The sequence below is a fragment of the Anser anser genome, assembly GCF_964211835.1.
Source record: "Anser anser genome assembly, chromosome: 3".
Taxonomy (NCBI): Eukaryota; Metazoa; Chordata; class Aves; order Anseriformes; family Anatidae; genus Anser; species Anser anser.
The window spans coordinates 99187835-99206130 of NC_139722.1; the positions used below are offsets into that span (position 1 = coordinate 99187835).

Below are 18296 nucleotides of genomic sequence, written 5' to 3' on the forward strand. Positions count from 1 at the left end.
ACTGTGGCTTTTTAGAAATGAAATGTATATCTGCATCGCAGAAAGTCATATGGTTCTGTAGAAGTACTATTGGATTTTGATACTAACTGCCTCACAAAAGCATGTCAAAGTATGTAAATTTGCTTATAAAGACTGCTTTAAATGATCTATGGGCCTCTAGTTTATGAAGAAAGCTTTCAAGTTTAAAAGAAATACTATTACTGAAACACACACACAAAAAAGAGGAACGATCCTCTTTGACTTTCGTATGCTAACCAGGAAGCTTTTGATTTACTTGTTGATTTGTTTCAGACCATGTCTGCAGAAAATACAACAGAAATGATGAGATTCGTATAAACTTTGATGTATGATAGCAAATATATATAAATATATATATATATATTTAAAAACTCTTAAAGAGAAAGAAAAGGAGAGACTCCAGATCACATAATGAGCTGGAGATTTTTTTAAAGGTAAGGTAGATTTATATGATATACAATATTCAAGGTAAAGTATCAATATTTGTATTTATGCAAGACTTCTGTGACAACAGTGCATTTGATAAATCCTGCTATAATATGAAAGACCTAGAAAGTGTTAAAATTATGAAATATTTGCTTAAGAAATGTTGAACTGCCATGCTTCAACCTTTCTTAAGCTCTGACAAATATATACACTAGAGTAATCTACAGTCATAGCCCAGAGCACTGCCTTGTCCCTCTACACTGTGGTAGTATTCTGAGCCATTATTGTAGAATACTTTAAAAGAAAATAAAGTTCAGTTTCAGTTCCTTTGACTTATCAAACTGTGTCTAGCTGGCCTTTCTTTCCATTCCTCACTTCTTTCACCAGCTCCCACCTGAAGGCTGGGATGGCAGGAGAACCCCTGGTCTGTAGCATGTTCAGCCATTATCTAGTTCCAGTGGGACAGAGTGGTTTTGTTTAAGCAGAGCACATGAAATGGGTGCAGCAGTGGCATGGTTTATGTAGATGCTATTGTTGTTTTTTCTCTACTCTGTATCCCATGCCAGAGCATTGTGATAAAGACATATGAATGGTCCACCTTTGTGGTATTATAGGCTATTCATTATTTGTCAGGAAAATTCCTGACTGCTTCATATGCTTATGGAAAGCTAAGCAGATTTCTCTTCTTATTTTTGGTATTGCACAATTGAAACATATGTTAAACCAGCAGTGTTTTATGGAAGAATTCACCATTTGTTATGACAGAGATTGCCATCATGGGCTAATCAAAAGCAAAGGAAAAAAAGAGACCAATTTCTGATTTCATATTCAAAGTAAACCTGTAATATCTTTATTGCTCTACACAGAGGATCACTAAAAGTTGCTCTGTTATTTTTTTCATGATTAATTATTTATTTGCATAGTGGTAGCATCTAGTGATCTCGCTTGTGAATCAGGATAGCAATATGATAGACCTCCTGCTAATATTCAAGAATGTGTTTATGAGCACCCTGTCAGCAATGGTATATGGTAGTAAGAAGCAAATGGAGACAAAAAACAGACAGCACTGTGTAGTAGAGAGGTGATTATTAGTATAATCTCAATTACTTCACAGTATCGCTGATGAGAATGTAGTGATTGGTATTGAATGGTAAGACACCTTCTTATGCTGGACCTTCTTCAAGAATGAAATCTTTAAGACACAGGAGAAGGCCATTCCAATGCACCGAAAGTTGAGCCAGCGTGGGAGAAGACCCTGTGGGGGCTCTCCATGGGCCACAGCCTCCACCAGGCCACATCCACCTGCTCCACCGGGGGCTCCTCCACGGGCTGCAGCGTGGAGATCTGCTCCATGTGAGACCCATGGGCTGCAGGGGGACAGCCTGCTCCACCAGGGCCCTCTCCACAGCCCGCAGGGGAACTGCTGCTGCCTGCCTGGAGCACCTCCTGCCCTCCTGCTGCACTCACCTTGGGGTCTGTAGGGCTGTTTCTCACTCCTCTCTCTCCCAGCTGCTGCTGTGCAACAGTTTCTTCTCTTTCTTAAATATGCTCTCACAGAGGCCCAACCAACATCATTTGTTGGCTTGGCTCTGGCCAGCAGCAGGCCCCTTTTGGAGCTGGCTGGAGCTGGCTCTTACCTGACATGGGGCAGCTTCTGCATTCTTCTCACAGAAGCCACCCCTGCAGCCCCCCTGCTACCAAGCTGTTGCCACATAAACCCAATACATAAGGTTGAGGTACTTAATGTATTCTTTAGCCTCGGTCTTCATTACTAAGGCCAATTGTTCTCAGGGTACCCAGCCCACTCAGTTGGAAGGTGGTGACAAGGAGATGCCGCACCTATAATTCAATGGGAGACTGTAGGTGACCTACTACATCATGTGAATGTTTATGTGTCTGTCGGTCCAGACAGGATTACAGACAGGGTTAGAGGGTACTGAAGGAGCAGACAGAAGTGCTTGCCAAGTAACTTTCAATAATCTACCAGAAGTCCTGGCTAACCAGGGAGGTCCCAGCTGACTGGAGGTTAGCACATGATCTATAAGAAGGGGGGGAAGGAGGATCTAGGGAATTACGAGGCCATCAATGTGACCGTGGTACCAGGGAAGGTCATGGTGCATATCATCCTGAATGTCATCACACAATGTCATCATACTATACGTATGGGACAATCAAGTGATCAGAAGCAGCCAGCATGAGTTTATGAAAGGCAGGTCCTACCTGACTAACTTGATCTCACTTTATGACAAGGTGATCCACTTAGTTGATGAGGGAAAGACTGGGGATGTTGTCTCCCTGGATTTTAGTAAATCATTTGACACTGTCTCCCACAGTATTCTCCTGGAGAGACTGGCTGCTCATGGCTTGTACAGTTCACTGGGTGAAGAACTGACTGAATGGCCAGGCTCAAAGAGAAGGAGTAAACAGAGTTCAGTCCAATTGTCAGCCAGTCACCAGTGGCATTCCCCAGGGCACAGTATTAGGGCCAGTTTTGTTCAACGTTTTTATCAGTGGTCTGGATGAGGTGATCAAGTGCACACTCAATAAGTTTGCAGACAATACCAAGGTAGGCAAGATTGTTGATCTGCTTGAGGGTAGGAAGACTTTACAGAGGGATCTGGATAGGCTGGATGGATGGCCTGAGTCCAACTGAATGACATTCAACAGGGTCAAGTGTGAGGTCCTGCACTTGGGCCACAACAACCCTGTGCACTGGTATGGGCTTGGGGAAGAGTGGCTTGAAAGTTGCCCAGCAGAAAAGGACCTTGGGGTGTTGGTCTACAACTGGCTGAACATGAGCCAGCAGTGTGCCTAGGTGGCCAAGAAGTCCAATGGCATCCTGGCCTACATAAGAAACAGATGTAGGATGTGTAGGGAAGTGATTGTCCCTCTGTACTCGGCACTGGTAAGACCGCACCTTGGATATTATTGTGTTGAGTTTGGGGCTCATCACTACAAGAAGTATATTGAGTTACTCAAGCATGTGAAGAGAAGAGCAATGAAACTGGTGACAGGTGTAGAAAAAAAGAGTTATGAGAAGTAGCCAAGGGAACAGGGGTTGATTAGTCTTTAGAAGGGTAGACTGGGGTGTGACCTCATTGCTCTCTACAACTACCTGAAAGGAGAATGCAGCAAGGAGGATGTCAGTCTCGTTTCTCAGGTGATAAGTGACAGAACGTGATGACAAGATCTCAAGTTGCACCAGGAGAGGGTTAGACTGGATATTAAGAAGACTTCTTCATAGAGAGGACAGTCAGCCATTGAAATGGGCTGCCCAGGGAAGTGGTGGAGTCCCCATCTTTGGAGGTATTTAAGAGATGTATGGACATGGCACTAAGGGACATGGGTTAGCCATGGAACTCAGGAGATCAGGTTGATGTTTGGACTTGGTGACCTTGAAGGTCTTTTCCAACCAAGATGATTTTATGATTCTATATATTGCATATTATCTTCTATTCTTGCTTACATAAGATTTGCCATTTTTTCAGATGAAATTTTCTCAATTGCCACCATAATTTCACTTTTATCCCACAGCTGTATCCATTGGGTATTAGTACTTTCTTTGCCACCCATTTCTTTTTAGGTCCCATGCTTTCCAGAGGTGTTTGCACTACCACATGAAGTTCATGATTGTCACCCCAGAAAACAATCTAAGAGTGCTGTAATACTGACCTCGAAGCACATCTCAAGCCCTTTAGTCAGTTAAGTGATTTTTGTTTCTAATATCATTGCAAAATATTGAAATTACTATAGGTACTCTTTAAAATATTATGAAATCCGTTTTTGTTAGTCTTTTAAGAATTTGCAGAATTTAATTTCTTATGAAATTTCTGGACTTCTATTCATTAATTTCTGTTATGAAAGCTTCTGGTTAATATTTGAAGCTCTACAGATTTATAGATTTACACTGCTGTATGCATTGTATTGCAGTCACTCTGCTAAGGGAAACAGACAAGATAACTCAAGGAATTTAAGTTTATGGCTTTTTAGACCATTTTTATTTTTAAAAGTGCAGAATTGCATCTACACTAGAAAATATTGATGTACTGATATTGGTTGATAGTCCTTTGACAGTACAATACTAAATGTAACTTGCAAAGGTGAAAAAGATGTTTTTACTCTTTTTTTGCTTATGATGTATAAGACTTCTCAATAGGGTGTTTTAATGAGCTTACTCATGTGGTTGAGTTTGGGAGTTTTGCATGCTTGAATTTTCCAGAGAGAACAGAGGACTGTTTCAGTTTTTCTTTTGTTTTGGGCTGGAATTCTCATGAAAATCTTCTGGCCATTGGATCTGCATCCACACACCAAGCCACGAGCTGATGCCCTGGGTTGAGGGATGCCCCTAGCTGCCCCCTAGCCTGCCCAGCTCCCCAGCTACTCTGCCAGACCAGGGACCCCCACAGCCTTGGTCAGAGAGGTCAGGTCACCTTGAGTCCTGAGCCATGGCAGACAAACCTTCAGGAAGGTGGATGCTTTGCGGGCCCTTAGGGACTGGAGAGCTGGTACGAGCATGACTGTGTTTGCCATGCAAATGAAACCAGATGGGAGGATGAGCGCATCTCATGCAGATCATAAGCTGTTTTCACTTCAGTTGTCTGGATGTGAATAAAAACAAACCGAGAAAAACTCTTATTGGTGTGGGGAGAAGCAGCATGTTAGTGAAGAAGGACAACCCACGTGCTGTCAGCAGAGGGAGGAGAGGGTAGGTACTGAGAACTCCAGGAAAGAATAATAATGAGAACTGGCTTTGGCATGCTCTTTCTAAAAAATGAAAAGGAGGAGAAAAAAAGTGAGCAACAAGCCAGCCTAAAACACAGGCTTATGAACAAGGGCTTGACCTGAAGCGTGCTGGGGGAAGGGTGGAAATCCAAGGTCTAGCAGCAGCTCTGCTGGGAGAGAATCACAACCTGAGCATGAGTCAAAAGGACCTGGCTGTTATGAAAATGTTCAGTGTCAATATGAGTATGTTTACACAGAACTGTAACTTATAAAATGCATGAAGCACTCGTTCAGCTCCACTCAACACTACTAAGACCTTGGCTAGTGCTCTGTGTCAAATGTTGAGCAACTTTTTCCTCTTCAAGAAAAATGTGAAGTAGCTGGAGGGTAGCCAAGCAGAGAGAATCAACAATTATTAGAAAAGCCTGTCCTCATAGGTCACATTAGAGATTGTGTAGTGTTGCGTGTAAACAAAACCAGAAGGGATTCATAAATTTGGTTTTCTGTAAGAAGCATATTTTGTGAAGAAGAAGGGACTCATCCAAATAAATAGGACAAGAATAATAGGATTAATTGTAACATGAGAAACTGAGGTTAGATAATAGGAAAAGCCTTCTAGCCATAGGGATGGTTACAAGCAGGAAGAGATGGTCTGGGAAAGTTGTCATAACGCTCTGTCATGAGAGATTTTTAAGAACATTTCAAATAAACAGGTGCCAGGAAAGACACTGGGGTGGGATGGATTAGATGAGCTCTTGGGGCTTGTTCTGTTCCTGTGTGATTCCCAACTTGAGAACTAAACTTGGCTAGCGTTCTTTTTTCCCCATGTATGCTAATTCCAAACTGAAGGTATTGGACAAAATGTTCAGCATTTATCAAAATCACAGCCGGAAATACTCTCTTTTCTACCAACAGAAGCTTTTCATGTAGCGTGGGTTGAACTCCAGTGAAATCCCATGAACTAAACCTTGTTGCAATAAAGTGACATTGATTTCAGAATTTTATTCTGTGACAAATCCATATTTGGGATTTTCTGGTTTTCGTGTCTATCTTAGGCAGTCAAATGAATGCAGCCCTTCTAATACTCTGTGTGCATTAGGTGAAGTAAATCCTCTCCTGGCAATTATCTAAAGACACCTGTTGAGTTCAAGGAAAAACAGCAGCTCAGGCACTGGAGCACAGAGACCATTGTCATGTTTATGCAAAACTTTCTTCCCATGCCACAAAAGCTGTTTGTTCCTGTCTGTGCTGTGCTGCAGATGTTAGCACAGCTTACCACATCAGCTGTCAGATGAGTAGTATGGATGGAAGACGCACATCTTTAGCTCCTGTTCTTGGGCTCATAGGGACTCCAAGAAGGACTATCAGGCAGGAAGAGCTAGAAAGCAAGTGAACATCCATCCCAAATCCAGGAGCAACTCCCCTTGTCAAGGGCATTTTCAATCCCTTTCACATGGTTCCCAAAGGAATTGCACTACAGTGGGGAGACTCTGCTTTGCCTGTCACTTTCCTAGGTCAGGGTGTGCAGCCAGAAAAAAAAAAAGAAAAACAGACAAATCCAAACCAGAAACGTGGAGAAGGAAGAAAAACAGCTTACATTTTAGTAAAGTTCAGAGTGGTAAATGAGTATGTTCCCCATATTCTCCAGTAAGAACAGAGGGAGCTGTTTTGTTAATGAAAAAGGTTCAAAATAAAAGTCAAGAGACAGGGAGGAAAGACGAGCTTCCTGTTTTGGGAGGTCCAGCAGCCCTTTTCATTCACATCTCAATTTCAATGGTCAGATTGCTTCAGCTCACAAAACGGTCTTCAGTTCTCCATGCACAAAATGCTCTTTTGGTTTGGATCCATGTTTTTATTTTACTATGTTTGCTTTCTGTTCTCTCTCTGTTCATCTTTTGACTCTCCTTCTCTTTTTCTGACTACTACTGTTGTTCCGGTTTCATTCTGCCATCTCAGTCATGCTGGGATGTGAAATAAGTTGCTTAATTGCAGTGCAGTACCCAGCAGGCAACATCCGCTCCTTCCGACGAGGTTGCTCGTATTTGCCTTCCTCATTTACGTTCTCAGCAGTGAGGACAAGAAGGGACACAGAGCTCCTCACTTTGCTGACAAATGGTCTGTGGAAATTGTTACAGAGGACACTAAGGGGAGCCCACATTACTACATGCATGATGTATCTATCTGACTAGGCCCCAAGCCTGTCAGCTCACTATCTTTTGTTGGCCCAGAGTTCACAGGTGCAGATGAATGTCCCTATACAAACAAAATAGCCAAAGACTTTTTAAGGATTAGCTCAAAATGCTAATCTCAATGTTAGAGATTTTAAAGACACCCTCCTTTCCTAAAATGGTGAGCTCATAGCTTCAGAAAATGGGTGCTGACATACTCCAGTTAGGTAGCACCGCGTGTGCAGCAGGTCTCTTCATCCATCCACTTCCTGGTGCTCTGGTATGAATTTCTGATCCGCAGGATAACTGCTAGAACGAAACAATTAACAGTTGCTTAGCTATCAGTTGTTTCGGGGTTTTGTTTGTTTGTTTTTTACCTAATTAGGCTAGATTTATTTTTAATGCTCATTATTACCACCAGCTTCTGACTTCCGTCTATCCACTGCTGAGTACATGCTGCTCTTGCCAAAGCAAGTGTCTTTCAGCAGCTATCTCAGCCCCCTGCAAGTGTCCCACGCTGTAGGAGATGGCACTTGCCACTGTTGTCTCTCCTATTAATTCCATGGCAGCACATGCTGTTAGTCTGCCTTGTTTGGTGCTCTAGTGTTAATGACTGTGCAATCAGTTATTTCTTTTGTTAACCATGGATCCCTGTTGTTGATAATTCAGGGTTAATTGCTTACTATAAAGTTTGGCAGAATCATTTTGCTTTGCTTAGCCTGATCATTGATAAAGACTATAAATATCTGCAGTCTATCACTGATATAGATGTTACTGAAGTTTTGTATAATTGGCTTTTATGAAAGTGCTGCAGCAAAAATGAGGGTTAGCTCAACTACCAAAGTCAGCTGTCTATTGTTTTTTGTACAACCACTTCAGCAACTTAACAGGTTCACTTTCATCGACATTTATGTCACAGCAAGTTTATAGCTTAGATACAGCTCCAGGAGTGCTGAAGCCCAGCACTCAGGACATTGTGGCAGCTATAAAGAGCAAAGCATTTTAGCTGAGCTTATGTTGTGCTGACCTGTCACAAATGCATCTTACTGGAGATAGACATACCTACTAAAAGGCTTATATGATAATGTTCTCTCCGTTTCCTGGAAAAAGTGGGGGAAGAATCACCAAGTGGAGTAGGTCTAAAGCCACACCTGTAATGATGTCTCTCCAGTTAGCTGACTGTCCCAGCAGTCTGCTATTCCCTAAAATTTTGAATGTAGGAGCTGCTGCAGACAGAAAGCTCTGTATATACACACTGCTCTCAACTTCCAGTGAAATGGATGGGAACTGGGACTAATGCGCCCGTTTCAGCAACAAGTTCTTTCTGAACATGCACTGAGGAGTCCCAGCATCTTGATTCCCAAAAGCAGAAGGAAGGCCATGTGCTCCCATCCAAGGGAAGCTGGGGTTTAGCATTACACACCTATAGAGCAAAACCAGATGCCAGATTCTCCACCCAGCTCTCTGATTTCACTTGTGTTAAAAGTGGAATTTTGTGTGAATTCCGACCCTGTGTGCTTATTGGCGGGGTGCACTGGGCACGAACCTATGGAGAACACTGTTTGCAGTGAATTGAGGCTGACTGGGTGCATCACACTCTGCATTTATTTAAGCCTTCACAGCATAGCGCCATGCAACAGGTCAATGAGAGTCTTCAGCAGCAGTAGGCACCGACAGTTGTTCAGCAGGAAGGGACAGTTTCATTAAACCATTCCGGACCCCAAGGTTCCAGGTGATTTCAATGAAAGCAAGACCATTATCCTCTGAGACACCTTTTAAATTCAGCACAGTGCTGTCTTCATCTCCAGAAGCCATGTTCTAAATATACCTAATATCTTTGTAAGAAATTATGAGTGAGAAAGTGATTAATTGTTCTGTGACCTTCAGTTTCTTCATCTAGACTGTATCACCAAACCATATTTTATGTCACTAGGAGACAGCAGATGTAAATCAAATATCTGCCTGCTCTAGAATATCTAACAGGAGAGAAAATTACTTCCATCTATTAACACAGACAGATTTTCATGAGAAGATTTTTCTGCCTCCCAAACCCAGTTTTAAAATGAAACTTTATACTCATAGGTCTGCCTGTTGATTTCCAGCACAAGGAGCATTGCCACAGTTAGCAGCTTTGGCAAGAACAACCACCTGTCACTCTGTTTCACCTTATAATTTTTTTGTTGTTTGTGTTTCTTCGTGTTTTTTTTTTTTTTTTCTACAATATAACTTTAAAACTGTAAACTGTTTGAAAAAAAAAAAAGAAGAAGAAAAAACCAAGATAAATGTAGATTTTAAATATCTTAGACAGGAAAAGTCATGACTATCCTTTCTCAAGAAATTAAATGATACCTTTAAAAAGCAGAGTCTCACCCTAGAAGACTGAATAAGCAGTAAGTAGAAAGGGACATTTTTTTCCAATAATGAGGTATGTAGAGAGAAAAGACAATGGGACTTGGGTCTCTGGCAGCAGCAGTGCATGCAGTAAACATCTGCACACACTGTAGCCACTCGTGTGTGTGGCACAGGAGAGCTGGGAGGCTGTTACTCTTGCATGTAATGGGGAGAGAGTGATGCAACCCCAAGTCAGCCTGGTACATTTACAGTTTGTGGTAGAATGGGTATCCCCATGCAGTAGTGTTTCATAATTTCTTTTCCTTTTTTTTTTGGCCTGTTATATTTTTTTTTTTATCAGTAGCATACTATCAGATCATTGTATCGGCATATTCTTCAGTTCCAGCTGTAGGAGGTAGTATTGTCAACACTGATGCCAAAGAGAGTGCCATTGAAAACTAAATGAATCAAGCAGATTAAAAATAAAAAAAGTCAAGTTTAGAATTAGGTTTGTGTCATATTGACCCTGCATATTCATTTTTCTGTTCAGAGTAATCATACCTTTGGAAAATAGGAAGACCACAATAGGGTAGACAAATCTCATGTTCAAAATTAGGAATGTGAGAAACACCTCAATAATTTTCTCAGACAGGGTCTTCTGTGCAGCTATTTTATTCACGATTACAATGGCGGGCTTCCTGCAAGCAGAAGCACCCAGCAAAACTATATCATAACCTTATATTTCCTATTACCCAACAATTGATTCCTCCCATCTCCTCACTGGCTAAGTACGGGTTCACAAACTATTCAACGCTTATTATGATACCATATACATACAATTTTGTTTGACCAACCGTTAATTTCTCCTTTTCCTTTTTTTTTTTTTTTCCCTTCTTCTCTCGTGACTAGAGGGCCTGTGACTTTTTGTTTTGACTGATTTCGCACTGCTTATCCTGTTTTTCTTAGCTATCCTCCTTATTTTGGGACAGTGGGACCTTCCCCTTATCTGCTTAACATACTCCCCACTGCTATGCCACTGTTATGCCTGCACAATCACTTCTGAATATGCAAGGTTAGTGGAATTTTCCACTGCAAACACAATCTACTGCAAAAACACAATTTTGTTTCGCACAGGAACCTGGAAGAAAAAACCACAACTGTGTTGAAATCTCAAAGCTTAATTCAAGATGTGTTCATAAGCGCTTTTGCTGGAAAGAAGAAACAGCCTCAGCCATGCAATTACATACTTAAGCTCAGCGGAAAAGATTTGTTTACTGAATGCGAAAGGCATACATCCCAGGCCACTGTTCAGAAAGAGTCATGCATAATAATCACAAACTGCAACACAACAGTTCGAAGACCTTTGACATTTGATTAGTGTTTTTCTGTTTTGCAGAGTGAAGAGAGTGGTTTGGACTTTAAAAGGAAAATGAGCTAAAGCTTAAGTTAGTGGGGCCGCAGAGAAGGAAATGAAGAACAAGTCTGTGGAGAGCAGTAAGTATATGCTGAAAACGTACAGGGGAATTGATGCCAAGCAGATTGTGATAGATTTTAAATTCCAAATGTAGACAGACTGACACATGGGGACACCAAACACAGCTGTTCCTATGTGATTCCAAGGAGAAGGTAGGAAATGCAAAAAGCACACAATTTTTGATAACCGCGAAACCCTCTACTTGACCATTACTCCTTAGTGTGGTCATGGAGAACTATAGGCTCTGATTTTATGCTGCGATAGCCCGTCTGTACTGGGCCTTAACCCACACAATTCCATCAATGCGAAGACCCTGAAACGGGAAAGTTTCAGTAGTCTTTTTCAGCTTAAAAAGAAAGGGGTGAGGTCTGAGGTGACATTATGCAGATGACCGGGCCCACCCTGCTCCACCTTCTCACCAGCGTTCTTCTGCCTGCTGCCTCTCCTGACTCAGCCTGGCCTGCTGCAGCAGCCTACCCCAGGGGATGGTGCGACAGCCGTGCAGGCACATCAGCCAGGAAAAACAATAGCACCGCAAGGGTGGCAAGGCACAAAATTTATCTCAAATGTACAAAGTAAAGGGAAATAAATAAATAAATAAATAAATAAACAAACAATCAAACAACAAAACAGCAACCCGTGGGGTTACTTACAATGGCAAGCTATTTTCAGACAAACATGATTTCTGAGGTGACAGTTGCTTCATAAGCAGTGAGTCAGAGCCTCTGCTCAGCCTCTGTAGCATCCTTCATTTCCTTAGGCAGCACTTTCCATGGCAGGAACAGGTGTAGATAAGAGCAATATTTTAGGGCCTTTGCTGATAGCACAAAATGAGCAGAAACTGCTGCCACATCAAAACAGATAGGAAAAATCCAAGAAAAGGCCATACAAATGTGAAAAACATTTCATATCAAACAGAGTGGACTCTCAGGTGTGGATGAAGTCAGAAGCGATGGGACATCTGCTGAGGTACCTCCCATTCTAACACCTTTCTCCAGTTATTCCTGTCCAAGAACCTCCCGTCAGCATAAAAACAGCTTGGTTAAAACACGCACCACGTGAGGAGGAATGAAGGGAAGAAAAACTGCTATGTTTTTCTTTCCTGGCAGGTAAGACCCCTGACAATGCCATTATCTGCTGTGGGACAGGAAGCTGGTGGCAGGTCACTCTCCAGACAGGGCTGTGGTGTTACCACGGCAGGTCCTGCTACCTGCACATATTCACACTCTATACATTTCTTAACATAGAGGGCAACACGCCCACCCTTCCTTCCCTGCCTGACTCTCCTGTAAAGCTTGTAACTCTCTATTCCAACGTTCCAGCTGTGTGATTCGTCCCACCACATTTCCATGATAGCAATTAGATCCTAATTTTTCTAGTTGCACCGTGACTTCCAATTCCTCCTGCTCGTTTCCCCTGCTGCATGCAGGGGAAACCAACGTAGAGGCACTTCAGCTGGGCTACGGGCAGCATCACCTTTTTTGAGGAGTCCTTCCTAATTCCTATGGGATGATTCACAGGTGTTTTCCTGCTGTTTTTTTTTAAAGTATTGGCATTCAGGTGTACTTTTGAATCACTTACAGGTATATTCCCTTCCTCCACCAAGTTTAAAGGCCTGCCAATGAGCAAACCAGCTTGCTGCCCAAAATGTCCTTGTCCTCCTTCTTGAATTTACGTGGATCACTTCCTGCTGATTCTTAGTAGAAGTGTGAGCTACTATCAAGACTTCAGATTATTTTTCTGATGCCTGCAGACATCATTCCATGTAAAAAAATGCTTTGACCCTTTTATCTAAGATATGATGTACTTTGCTAAAAACCACTTTGAAGATCCTAGAAAGGATAGTGTTCCTGAAAGTGTAAAAAGTGATTTGCTGTGCTTTTTCTGATGCTCTCCTCAGCCCTTGTGTTTTTGAATGGCACATCATGACATGTGGCAATTCAGCTGTCATTTTTACATTTGGAAAAGCAGTCGGAATGGAGCAATGCAACCATCCCAGTTGAATATACTGAAGTTAAATGATAGATGTCTTGAGTGCAAGAGGATTCACATGGCTTTCTCGGAGGTGCCGACTTTTAAATCCTAGTTACATGCAGAAACTTGGCATATTGTCAGCATGTGCAATTTTCAATTTCATGGGACATTTCTTTTGGTGTTAGCAGTGGATTTTGTTTTACCTTTATATTCTCTTTTTGTTAACACTGCAGGAATTACTTTTTGGGTCTCTCACTTTAGCAGCTGTTTTACCTGATACTGCGTGCGCTGTGCGATTCCTGGGGCATTTCTGTGGGTAGAGACCAGAGTTTGCATGAGCATGTGCATATGTACACTCACATACAAACGCTGGATAATTCAGTGTTGGAAAGCCATCACAGACCAATTTAGTACAGTCACAAAGACTGAAAGGTATTTAGATTATTAGATTAATATAAAAACAGCTTTCAGGTCAGCTTTTATATTATGTATGTATTTATTTGTTTATTGCAGAAAAGAGGGAACAGGATAATGGCTGGCAGGCGTTGCCTGAATGAAGGTCTCCTACTCTGCATGGCCAGAGGTGGAAATTACAGCTACATCTGTCTGGCCTGGCAGCTGTGCTCAAAACAGGGATGTGCCCTGTACAGCTGCGGAGGTCAGACAGTGTGGGCTGTATAGTCTGCAGGCTAGATACTACAGTTTTAAGCATGGGAGCACATTTTACCTCTTACAATCTACACAGACCTTTGAGAGAATCAGGTGGCAGAATCATTTTCAAATCACTGTCCTTTTCCACATTTTTGTGCTATTTTTCAGAATTCAAAGCACAGTAAGCACAGCTCTGAGCTGTTTTATCAAGATCTGACCACACTAATTTAAAAAGACAAAACTTTGGTCTGCTTCCACTTTTCAACATGTGTTAAAATGAAAATATCAGATTTTTTAAGCTGAAGTGTAATATGTTGAATTATTATAATGTTGAGACTGGTGGAGCACTTTCATAAATTGATCAAACCTTGCTGATCTTTCCTTTTTCTTCTTTGCTTATATTAACATAGTCATACTTGTGATTGAACTCAGTGGTAGCCAAGGCTGTAAAGGCACATAAATGCAAAAACCTGCCTCTCTGAAGTCTTCAGTCTCACTGAGAATGGAGCTCACCAACATCAGATCAAAATTTGTGATACCTAAAAAGCACTTGGAGAGGCTCATTTTGGATCCTTCTGTATGCACAAATGGAGCATAATTATCTTTCTACATGTAGAAATGTATCTTGTCTTATTCTATCCATTCTGTGGACAAACTTTTCAGTTCACTGCTTTGATAAAAGCTTTCTAAAACACTTTAATAATTCCCCAAATACTCAAAACAGCCCACGCTTTGGCTTTTTTTAAAAAAAAAAAAAAAACAAAGAAAAAGAAAAACTGGAGCTTTACTAAGATCACAGATTTGGCTGTTTGTTGTGAAATCCAGGTGGGAGAAAAAAAAAAAAACAATTCTTGGTATTTAACATGATAATTCTAACTGAGACTCATAAGGTAAAGAGACTTAATCTAATTATCTATGCAAGGTATGTAAATGTGAGTCTCCAGAAATAATGACTTTATTACAGTGTTGATCTTGTGTGGGTGGAAGCCTGCTTTAGAAGAAACCTGTGGGAAATGATCATGTATTTCACCTGCATATTATACGTTAGAGGAGAGCCCAGAGGTACAATAAGAAATACATTTGATAAGAGTCTTACATATAAGAAATCACTAATTTAATGCATTAATCACTGGAGTACAATTATAGATCTTAATTTAGAAGGCATTAGTCATTCACCATACATAACCTTCTGTGGCTCTTAGAATTTTATTACCTGAGTTCATTACAATTGGCAAATGTCGTTTGCATTACCGGCACACAGAAGGGCCACATTTTTTCAGTATTAGATCCACTCCATTAAATTCAAGGGAGAACACCTCTGGATCTTACTTCAGTAAAGATTAAAACACAGTTGCTCTTTAGGATGGCTTATAAAGATTGTACATTATTAATATATTTTATTAGCATGTTGAAACTGGAGTAGTATACACTGGAAATGTTACAAGCACAACCACAGAAGACATCATAGTTGGTAATAAACCATAACAATAAACAGCCTATTGACCTGTTGAAGTCTTTACCAAAATATGCAACAAACGTCTATTTGTCACAAAATCTGTTAAAGCTTTTATTGGATTTCATAAATGAACTTTCATACAAGATATTTTCTTGAAATTACTTATATCCTTAAAATAGAGTATCTCAGTACTTACGGTCAAGAAGTTGCAACTGTCTAGGACACAGTGAAATTTTGTAAGTAATTACTTATATTTTTGTGGTGTTTTCATGTGCACAGTGGAGAGAACATCTTTTCTTTTTACGTCTTTCCTAATCTGTTATGGTGCCAATGGGATCTCAGTCAGAGAGTTTAGAAGTGTCTGACTTGAGCTCAGCAGAACTGCAGGCAGTGGCATTTGCACATAAGCCTGCCTACTAGGTATCTAGCTCACCAAGTGTATGTGACTTGCAAAAGACAAAGGAGGAGCTGGAAACGTATCTCTACATAGATACAGCGGCAGAAAGACAATTTTTGTTTTAGCTTCAATCATTTCGTGCAATTGTCTGAACAACGCGACATGGTTGTGTAGGTGTTCCTTTTGTCAACAAAACACAACACCTTCATCTGTATCATTTGGAATTACATTCCTCTGTGGAAGAAGGCATTTAAAGTTGTCAGCACAGTGCTATGGAAAATACGATGTGTGTTTGGGGGGAGTATGAGAAAGTAACAGGCTGCTTTAACAGACAACTTAGCTGTTTCTTTACTCTCTGAGTTACACAGGCATACGAGCTGAATATATTGGTATCTTTTATCGTCTTGTGATAAACGTCGCGTGATTTACACATTTTAAACTCAGAGGTTTTTAATAATTGAATCAAAAGGATTTAATCCAGAAGCAAGATTTCACTTGTAATAATAGTCTGTGAGCATAGTTCAGTGATAAATCAAAGTCAATGCATCAACCTGAAAATGTCCTAGGTTGGATTTTCAACCAAAACTTGGCAAGAGCTTTCACAAAGTAAATTCCTCTAAATTTGTGACTACTTATTAGCAGGAACTGACTGTACAACAAACAGCACTGAATACTATGCCATTATGTGAGAAGCTTCTGTGCTGAAATGTACAAAATATAATAAATAAAAGGTGCTCAAAGACTAAAGCCATGAAAAGACAGCACTCCTGCTTACCTGTTACCTCAAACACTTTTGCAAGTTTTTATTCATAATCTGAAAATGGCTCAACGGGCACCCAAACTTTCTGGGTTCTAGGCCTTAATTCAGTAACTTTAACATAAAATACCTCAGCTTTTTAAGCATATGGATGAATAGTTAGAGGCCTGAGTTGACAGCACACAGAAGAAAAACTACTTGTTTCCCACCTGTCCAAGCTACAGCAAGGGAATGATAAGCGAAGTATCCACACAAGAAGCAGGGTGAGGTATGTGCAAACATGACTAAATCCTGTCGCTGGGTCTTACTGTCACCACCTGCAAAGAAGTGCTGTGGTGGCAGGCTGGGTAGACATGAGACTTAACTACATCCTTACTGCCTTTTCCTATTAATTACGGCTTAGATCAGTACTGAAAATACACAGAACTTCAGGCACCCAGTTCCGTCTATACAATTACAAGAAAGAAAAGCAGGACTGAACAGAAAATTAGCATTATGTGTTTTGGCATAAATATCTCAACCATTTCCTCACACTGGAAATTTGCACAAAACAGACACTTTTTTAATATCCCATGTCATCTGACAGAATTTCATAGGACTTTTCCTAAACTGATTTATTTGGCTTTGTCTGATTCCCTGTGTTTCATTTAAATTTTTCCAAGTTTAGCAAAATTACTTATCTCCAGATACACAGGCCCTGTTTTCAGTGGCCTTTGAGCTATTGCTTCAGTGCCTGGGTGTGTTGCAGTCTCTCGCCTGATTTAACAAGTAGAATAGATCACAGGCAACCAAAGAGCTGCACTGATACGATTAAAATACGTACATGTGTTATTACTTATAAGTACCTAATACAAAAGTGACATAAATATTAGAAATAAAGAGTAAAAAACAAAATAAATAAATAAAAAAAAGAGCAGCAAGAAGACAGGCACTTTGGTGTCATTTCTGGCCCAATAAATTCCACATAAAGCAGAACAGCTTCGTCTGTACAGAGTGAGAACTTCCTATCTAGATATCCTATGATCTGATCTGGTGGGACATCATGGCACATCAGGGACAGAAGCAGCGTTCAGATCCTAGTAGGAGAAGAGAGGCTCTGGAAGGAGTGAGCTAGCCGTGGAGTGTAGGTGTAGGAGAGGAGTGCTACAACTTGCTGGAAGCTGTGAGTATAGGCTGTCTTAGGCATTCGTCTCCAAAACAGGTTTAGAGTTGTGCAACCCCCAACAGAGGTGAGACTCGTTTTATTTAACAGGTGAATATTAAGGCATGACCCTTGGTTCTGCATTTCCAACTATCCAGATTAGGTCATGCTTTGGTTAACACGACGTAATTTGTATATCCACTGTTTTAGGAACCTATTTCTCCCATGCAATGCAACTAAATCCCCAGCTCACAGCTGTGGGTATGGCCAGGCAGCAGTGTGCTAAAAAGTTAGTTGGCTTGGCCAGTGCAAAACCTAAGAAACAGGCACTTTTACAAACAGCATCAATTTCCAGATGTCTTTAAGTGGAAAATAAAAACTTAAATTACTATGTACCTATATAGTAATAAAAATGCCTTCTCTTTTTTAGACCTCTTTTCATTCCTGTAGTTTAGATTCCTCTTCAGGAATTACTGTAACGGGCAAATAAATCAGCTCAGCCACAGAACTGTCCTTCAATCCCAACTTCTTCTGTAGGCACAAGCGTACTGCTTTGTGTAAGGCATTGAAGGAAACAGAACAGAACGACCGTCAGAAATAGGCTAAGATCGTGAGCAGAGGGTCAGCGGCTTGCAGCAGGCTTTGGTTAGAGGCAGCGCACACCCCGGGGCAAGCAGCGCTGGAGGTAAGAGACGGGGATGTGGCGGTCTTTCCGCCGGCAGAAGATCGGCTGGAACAGCTCAGGCACCAAGCAGCTGACAAACGCGCTTTTTTTAGTTGT

The 18296-nt window shown here is 41.1% G+C and overlaps 1 protein-coding gene across 3 annotated transcripts in view; it reads left to right on the top strand.

Moving 5' to 3' along the window:
* The first annotated feature begins 939 nt into the window (after positions 1-939).
* Positions 940-18296, top strand: part of TLR5 (toll like receptor 5) — a 28717-nt gene continuing 11360 nt past the window's right edge. For 2 of the 3 annotated variants that reach the window (XM_083828530.1, XM_083828531.1), the window contains exon 1: positions 940-18200. Coding sequence is in view for 1 of the 3 variants with exons in the window: in XM_083828529.1 (XP_083684655.1) it covers positions 11135-11159 (25 nt within the window). In the remaining 2 variants the exon portion in view is untranslated. The remainder of the gene's footprint in view (positions 18201-18296) is intronic. The other variant, XM_083828529.1, reaches the window with a different exon arrangement.